This window comes from Pocillopora verrucosa, chromosome 2 (assembly GCF_036669915.1).
Source record: "Pocillopora verrucosa isolate sample1 chromosome 2, ASM3666991v2, whole genome shotgun sequence".
Classification (NCBI taxonomy): Eukaryota; Metazoa; Cnidaria; class Anthozoa; order Scleractinia; family Pocilloporidae; genus Pocillopora; species Pocillopora verrucosa.
In genome coordinates, this window is record NC_089313.1 from 19,313,137 (window position 1) to 19,321,991 (window position 8,855).

At 37.3% G+C, this 8,855-nt stretch overlaps 1 protein-coding gene across 3 annotated transcripts; it reads left to right on the forward strand.

Annotated features, from left to right (window-relative positions):
- The first annotated feature begins 583 nt into the window (after positions 1–583).
- Positions 584–7,867, forward strand: LOC131790702 (neurexin-3-like). 3 transcript variants are annotated; one of them, XM_066162125.1, is made up of 5 exons: positions 584–1,269; positions 3,428–3,651; positions 4,452–4,971; positions 5,649–5,878; positions 6,583–7,867. In XM_066162125.1, the coding sequence occupies exons 1-5, from the start codon at positions 665–667 to the stop codon at positions 6,885–6,887; spliced, it is 1,884 nt and encodes a 627-aa protein (XP_066018222.1). In that variant the 5' UTR covers positions 584–664; the 3' UTR covers positions 6,888–7,867. The 3 variants fall into 3 exon arrangements, with proteins under 3 accessions (XP_066018222.1, XP_066018223.1, XP_066018224.1); XM_066162126.1 differs by having other exon boundaries at positions 6,586–7,867; XM_066162127.1 differs by having other exon boundaries at positions 6,610–7,867.
- Positions 7,868–8,855: the final 988 nt, after the last annotated feature.

Consider the following 8,855-nt stretch of genomic DNA (forward strand, 5'->3'; position numbering starts at 1 on the left):
TGAACTTATCATTTCTCACCTCTTAATAGCAAGTTTGACATGGTTCATTTCTGCAATTTAAACCAATATCTGTTAGATTCTATGAATGCAAACAGCGTTTTTCAGATGAATTGAAGGACAATCTGGATTTCAATGTAATTTCTCATTATCCTGAGCCACTCGTAAAGAGTTAATAACAAATATATGTACGAAAGTGCTCAACAGAACTTCTTGAGTGCAAATGGATACAGATTTTATTAAAAGAGCTTGAGCCGATGATGTCATAAAAATAACTCGAAACATACGACGTTTCAAAATTAAATGGTTTAAATGACATACGTTTGAAATCACGTCCATTTTTTTTTTTAATTATCAAAGGATAATTTTCTGTTCGACCAAACATTAACTTTAGGTTAAACTACGGATTTTTAAAAAAGAAACTAAGGCAATGATCAGGGTAATTATTTTCAAATCAATGTCAATCAATTGTGGGATTACGTCTCCCCTCAGTTGTCAATACACGGGAATATGAGAGGTCATTTAAATTCACAATTCATCCCTAACCGCAATGTTATCGCTTTTTAGAAGAGCTGCAAACATCTGGTTGCGGGAATTTTAATTTCAGTACCTTTACAGAGCTTAGATCGCATAAAAAGCGCGAAAATTTTTGCTCCGTGTTCGGTAAATGATATATTTTGCGAGGGGAACAGTTTGTAGCCCAAATCGAATCTTACTTAAAATGTTAAAAGTGTGGCTAACTGTTCAGATTTGTTTGGCGATTACCATCTGCCAGCGATCCATCCATGGCGGACTTTCACAGCGAAGAAATTCAAAAAACAACACCTGGAAGTATGGCAACTTTGCTTACTCTGCTTACAGATCAGTACAATTTACAGATAATTCCACAATCGTCATCCGCTTCAAAACAACAAAAACACATGGAATGCTGTTTTACATGGATGATGGCAGCGTTCAAGAGTTCATGGATGCATTCCTGTTAAACGGGCTATTAAGAGTTCGTATTTCTATGGGCAAATGCACGGGAAATCAGAGGTTTATAAACGGCTCGTTTGCCGACCTCAAATGGCACAAACTCACTTTACAACGAATGTCCGAATCAGTGATTGTAGAGGTGGACAGCTTGGAATTAATCTATCTCTGTCGCGGACTTAAAAGAACTGACTTCAACAAATATGGGCCTTTTTTTGTGAGCTTCTTCCCGCTCCAAGAGTGGGGCAAAATCAAGTGGAATTTTCGCGATTCTTTTTCGACTGCTTTAGCATTTGGCGGGTAAGTTAGTCAACCAATAAGAATAAACAAGGACCCAGACAGGCAAATACTATTAGAGGATTTTATTTAAACCAGAGGCCTAATGGAAACTGGCTGCTGTTCATCGCTAAGATCATATTCTAGTGAAATCATAGCCAGTTTAAGAGGACCATGTTGCAAAATTTACTGTCGGTTGCCTAGTGCGCCAATGTATTAAAAATTCGCATGGTATAATGCGCTGACCTTTACTGACATTCGTAAGTATATTTAAGGATTTTCGTAAATGTTTTGACCACAACTGAACCTATTCCCATCATCTGTGAAAGGAAAAACCCCAAGTTTATTTGAAAATAATGAAGAACAAAACATTTCAATCACCGTGGGAAAAATAATATAAGGTACTACTGATGTAAGTGTATATAGGCGGCTGGCTTTCCCTGAATGACCACAGTGTGCATTTCGAATAGAACAAGAAGATAGACCTGCCTTGTACAGGAAAATAGACCCACTTAGTTGCTTTCATTTGGAAAGTTATTATCGTGGTACTACTTCTCTGAGGCTTTCATATGATTGGTCAAATCACGCAATGAAGATGCGTTGATGCGTTTACAAACTTTAAGTTAGAATCACCTCTTACAGCAAACCATTGGTAATTTATGATGTGAGTGCGCGTCAGACATGACATGATCCTAGTTGGTTATGTAACGATCTTATCAATCAAGAGCGAGAGCTATAATTGTTGTTTTTCGACACCTGCGAAATATTCAATCATCTCACTGATCATGAATTCTCGAAATTCATTTTTTGTTTGTTTGTCACTTGTATTTATGTTGGCTCGTTGATTAGGGATTTACCATCCTTGCACTTAGTGAATCTTTAATCCGGCTGCATACTTGAAACTCCTGGTATCGTTTAAGTTTCTCTCAACATGGTTACTCAGCCAGTAGAGGATGCGTGAAAATGATGCCAGTCCGGTGGGCGAAAAGTCAACCAATTCATCAGTTGTGAAATAAGATTCTCCTTTGGTGCAAGTCGCTGACGCAAACCTAGAGCACAAAGATACATTTTGAAAAACTCTTACCAGGGTGAACCTTTCTGTTTACCAAGGATAAAAACATGTTTTTATCCCGAGTTCTCGTTGGCTTCTTACAGTGTTTTGCTTTGTTCTGATTGGTTTTCTTGATTCATGACGTAACTCCGGGCAAATCCTGTTCTTCAGTAATATTTTAAAATCGATTAAGGAAAAGTTGCGAGCATGCGCATTGTGATCAGTCTGTGGTTGCGCGACCAATCAGAATTAATCGCTTAGCTAAGTTAAGAGCGCTTTTGGATTGAGTGTCGTATAACATAAACTAAAGTGATCAAAACAATCAGGATAATATCTCAAGGTGCAAATGAAACCTCAAAGCAAAAAGATACATACTCCCTGAAGCGGACCGATCACAGAGCAAAGTAAGGCACGGACGCAATTACTACGCATTTCTTTCGATGTGTATTTGAATATTGGTCTGATGGAAAAGCGTCAATAAAACAAATGCAAGCATTTTTTTGAGCCCGGTGAAGACAAATCGGAATATCACCTACTTTCTGTTGATTTTTAATCTTTGTTCACAGCCATTATTTAGAATTTTCAAGAACTGAGAATTGTACGCGTGTCATTAAAAGGTCTGAGTGGGATCTCCTTCAATCAAATAAGTTAGTAAATTTATCGATGTAACAAAAAGAACAGCTTTAAGTGTTTAACAGGCCGAAATATTTTTCAGGAGTAAATTTACCATATTTATCCTTAAAGACGGTCAGTTTCCTGCGTACTTAGGTTAGAGGCTAAGCGCACAGATAAAAAGAACTGAGATCAAGAAAATCACTCAGTTTGAGTGGAGATTTTGACCCTGAAACCAAACTTTAAGGAGAGATCAATAATAACGCATTTTTTAAAAAAATAATAATTAAGTTATGCCTATAATTTTGAGCGCTTTCTTTAAGAAGATAAGATAAAAAACAATCAAACTACCCAAAAGACAACATCGTGACACACACCTCTCTCTGATAGTTAACACTGATCGCGGGATGTACAAAGAACTCCAGTTGTGGATAACTTGATCAAAACAACATCTGACCCATCAAAGATAAATAATAAAAAGCACATGGCACAAACTTGAATTGTTTTCTTCCTTCCTAGATTTGAGGGGTGTATAAAAACACCAAAGTTCGCTGTAGGCGACCAAAAGTTACGCCGCGCCTCTCTTTGGAAAAGTGAGCGTGCCGTGGAGGGTTGCCGTGACGCATGCAAAGATCCCAGTTTTGGAGGAAAATGCTACAATGGTGGGAAATGTGTGAACAAGATCGTGAGGAGAGAATGTGATTGCAGCAAGACTCGATTCAATGGTCCAAACTGCTCCCGAGGTAACAGATATAAGCTTCAATTGTTAACTTGAGTGATATATTCATAAATGTTTTATAACTAAATAAATCATTGTTAGTACAGGAAAGTTCACCTTCATTGACGAGGTCTTTCCTCGATTTCCTTCAATCTATTTTAATCTGTTTAAGGTCGAAGCAGTTTTCTCCTTTGTTGAGTTTGAAGGTCTGTTCAGGCAACATCGCTTTTTGTTTTCAGTTGTTTGGTTCTCTAGTGTGAGTTGTCTAAGAGCAGATTAATAGAAAACAAGACATAAGTGAGATAAATTCAGAACTGTTCCGGCTGACAGCAGAGAAACAGCCTAGATTTTTTGAACCATAGAAAGGAAACAATCCAAACCAGACTTATTCAGATTTTTCTTACGCTGACATCTTGAATTGTGCTCAACTATGCGAAATTAATGCTTTTGGTTAACCGATTTGCGTTTGAAATGTGAGTAAGTATGAAGACTCGATAACCATCTGGCGGAGTAACCGCTTGGTAACCCATTAATAAAGGAAAGTAAATTTAATTGTGATTTATCGACGGATTAAATTTCTGTTTATTAATATTTCATTTCATCTGGTTTTGAATAAACTGTATTTTCTCCGTAAATGTCTGGAAAGACTGAGTTCTTACAGACCATTTGATCTCGCCACTTAGTAAAGACATTCAAGTTTGATCCAGAAGTTTCTCCATAAATCTCGAGAGTGAAGCAAGTCGGGCGTTTCATTAAATTTTTAACTACCAATTAATGATCTTTGAATCATAGCCATGGAGGCATTTGTTCTATTTTGCCCGTTAGTTGCTCTCCTCGACTCCGTAGCGGGGCTGCATTTCCACGAAGGTGCCGATTGGTCTTTCGCAGAGTTCAGAGGTTGGGCTATGTCCAGAAGAAGTGAGCTGCAGTTCTACTTTAAAACAGGTGCAAGTAGATCTGCTTTACTACTGTATCAGGATAACAAAAAAAAGAACACTGATAACGATTTCCTTGAAATGTCCTTGAACAGTGATGGCTACGTTCAGCTTTACGTCCGGGGAAATCGGTGCTTCCCTGAGAAACGCACGATTCGTCAAAACTTTACCGACGATACCTGGCATCTGGTGACAATTGCAAGAAATAGTTTTCTTCTCAATTTCAGCGTCGATGATATTACAGCTGAAACGATCTCTTGCGTGGCACCTCCACAGTTATCTGGATTCGATGGCAAAGCAATCAACTCTCTTTACATTGGGGGAATTCCGTTCCTTGATTCCCAGGGAGATCCAACCCTCAAAGCATGGTCCCTGACCGGTCTGTTCCAAAAAGTAGGCCAAGAATACAGGTGAGAAACGAGAAAGAGAGTGGCGTGACATAGCGAGATGTGCGAAATAACGAGATAGGTAAAAAAGTCAATTGTAATTTCTTTTCAGACATCGTTTGCAATACAAGTCTGATTGAAAATTTGTTGTAATTAACTGTTTTGATTCAATTCCTGGGTAAAGTAACTAACTTAGTTATACTATTGCGAGTGATTTTCATTTCAATGCCTTATGATTATTCAAAATCAAAATTGATAACATTTTGGTTGAAGTAGTAGATGAGTTGTGTGTCTGCCCTATTCAACATCATAAAACTGATTTTCAGCTTTGAGCCGCTGATGTCAAAAGTGAAAAGCTTATTGGATTAATTTTAAGGCTTATTTGATTTTCATGGTAGCCAGTCAAAATTGGCTGATTTTTTGCGCTGTAGAATAGTTTTCCCATAATTTTTATTGATATTTAAAACAAAAAAATTTCCCGATGTCGTTTTAAGTAGAAAATGTCACGATGTTATAAATATATGTGATAGAGAAAAGCCGCAACTCGCTTTTAACCCAAGATTACAGAAAAAATCTACTGAATTTTTTTCTCTCCTAAAGCAATCATATATATCTACTTCTTTTAAATAAATTTTTCCTGCTCCTCTAGGTAAATGAAGAAACAAACTGGAGATATCAATTTCTTTTTCTCTGATTTTCAGCTGGTTTCAAGGATGTGTTGCTCTCGTGAGATACAGCACCGATGCGAAGCGATTTCGGAATGCTAGGCTCGTGCGGTATGATGGTATTTCTAAAAACTGCAGTGGTGAGGCGTGTTCAAGTGCGGAACAGAACAAGTGTCAAAATGGAGGACGCTGTGTTGATCTGGTGGTCAGGGCCGAATGTGATTGTGAGAAAACTGGGTATTACGGTCGCTTTTGTGAACATAAAGGTATAATTCACTCACTAGACATAATGTTTTCTATTTGATTACATTATCCTTTTGAAATGCCTTGTTTTTTTTATTCATTATGTTTTTCGACAAAGTGATAAATTTTTTAACCATAAAATCTTTCAAATCTGTTGCCACCTTTTGGGGAGCTATGCCCTACTAGCTCTGCATACGACATTTGAGTTAGCCAAAATACCTTAAACCTGCAATTTAACTCCAGGTATTTGTTGCCTTTCTTGTTAATTAAAGTGAATCTCTAATACAAAGTAGGTCACACATCCTGTCTAGGCAGTTCTGTGCAGAAAGGCGACTGCACGTGGCTGAAACCTGCAAGAAAGTGGTCTGCTATCAAAGACCCCTTGAGGAGGAAAAATTGGTCTCTTTCTTGACTTCATTACTTTGTACTTTGTATGACTTTGTGTAAATTTCGTATTGATTTAACTTTTCACCTTCATCATCATCATTGAGAGAAGGGTGTGCCTAATGTAGAGGTTGCTGAGACGAATTCGTCTCTAATAAATGTTGAAAATACATTTAGCTAATTGCTTTTCCCTAAGCAGCAAAAAGATAATCGCTTATATGAAATTAACCAATTTTGCTTTACACCACCCCACCACGATCTTCAAAATCAACTTTTTTAATAACACAATCATCATACTAATAGAGCATCAAAAGTTAATGGGTATAAAAAATTTTCACCGCAGCAGTAAGGAAGTATATCAACTCAACAGGATCTTCACATGTGAACAGAATAGTTTCCAATGGAACAGATGTCACCGCACAAAAAAACAACACCAAAGACGACGACAATAACGTCAGTAGCGGTGGAGATGTAAATGCAGGCAATGGGGATGGCGACGATGTAAATGATCCAGGTAAAAGCACCAAAGGAGTAGCAGTGAGCGAAAGCAAGAAGGCCCATAATGGAGTTTCACCTCTGGTCGTTTCGCCGCCGGTTTGCTTTTTTCTTTACATGACAGCTTTACTCATCGACATTGATGTAGCCTGATAGTGTCCTGGTCCTCTGAAAGCTGGAGTCTCGGAAGAATCTCAAGCCTCAATAGTGTAGATAAAATTGCGCTTAATGGAGGGGTAGGTTCGAGAGTCGATCAACAGGCTGTTAGGTGACAGAATAACCGTATTAATACTTCATACTATCTATCTTTCGGAGGTTTAGACAGTAAGAATCTTTCAGCGTGGTAACCGCTTCAGAAATTCTCACCAGTTCCTGTTATTCTGCAAACAGTAAACTACATAGGTTCTATAAGATATCAACACCAAAAATTTCATAACTGATTTTGTCCAACGGTTTATTAATTGCGCAATCTGCACCATGTTGTCACTTTTCATTCGTTCTCTGCAGAAAAGTATGATTGAATTTAAGCAGTGAATGACTCACGTTATTAGTTTTATTTAAAGAGTATTTCTCTCATCTGTATTTAAAATAACCAATGGATTTACGCAGGAAATGTGAAACTGTGTAGATTAAGTAATTATTAATATGTATCTACACGCATCCTTTATACAATAATAATCACGTTAAAGAAGAAGAATGTAACTATGAGATATTTAAAAAATGTACTTCCTGTCTTAAAGAACGTTTTCAGTGAGTTTTTAGTGTAGCTAAAGAGTGGCGTATTACCACAGATCAAGAAAAATATAACAACTTAATGAGAACTTAAAGCGAAAAAAGCAAACGACCTTAGGCGCGGGGAAATGTAAGTGGCCAAGGCGCGATTGGTAAAAGTTTTGCCTCTAATTGGCTGGAACGATGGCGCAAGCTTTTAAAATTTCTCTCAGCTCTTGATCGTGGTTTGTTTTCAAATACATATCAATCGTTGACAAGAAGGCCGAGACAACAATAGTAGTATTGCTGCTGTATGTAGCATGTCAATCAATAATTTTGAGTGAAATTTAACATGTAGTGCAAGTCAGGAGCCCATTACTTAATGCGAGTGATACACAGATTTACTTAAATAAAAATTGAAAACTTCCATCTCTTGACTCATTGTGTTTTTACTGCTCCGTAAGCTCGCAGTTAAATTTTTTTACGAATGATAATAATAATAGTAATAATATTGATAATAAAGCATTTCTCTTTCACACAAAATGGAAGTTCGTCTTGTTTTCAGCAGTCATCTCTTTTTCAAAAAATGCCACAACACCTGCGATGTACAAAGTCCTCTCTCTACTTATAAAACTATGGGCGCGCAAAAGGGGAAGGGTTCACATATTCTTTGTCTTCCCACGCTCCTTCACGCTTCGCTCTTGTTACCAGTCTCTCGCAAGTTATTGCGTGCTCAGTCGTTAAGGATGATCAAGAAACGCCCTTCAAACTGATTAGATGAGTTTTGGAACTCGATATATCTGAATATGAATATAATAGATAACAGATAACATTCAAACCCCAGAAAAAACAGTCTGGACTGCCAGTGAGGTAAGAAGTTGTTAGTTTTTTTCATTCATAACGTGAAACAATTAGTCGTACCATTCAGTCTGGTATTATTGGGTTTGGTGACATATCGACAATATCAGGTTAGTCACGAGCATCTATTTCAACAGAAAATTAAGGTGACACAGGGTAAATAAATGCAATTAGCTTTCCCATAAGTAGCCAATTAGAGACAAAAGTTTTAACGATGGTTTCATATTCAGTGGACACAAATGATCGAATGCCCCCCTTAAAACCTAAAAATGGTCAAATTAATCAAAGCTCTAATTTCTTTTGGTAATTATTTTTTGTGTAGTTTTGTTCTCAGGCAGTTGGGTATTGAACATAAGAACTAGACATTTTGATTTCTTGTTAATTTGCTTTTAAATTTTTATTTTCAGAAACCTTCATGCGTTGATTAGCGATGAGACAAGAAGACCACAATTTAAAACTTTCAAAAATCGATAAATAATTGGTGCCGTTGCAAAAATCGCACCAATTAGAGCCAATCAGATTACAGGGACCACCAGTGATTTCAAAATGGGT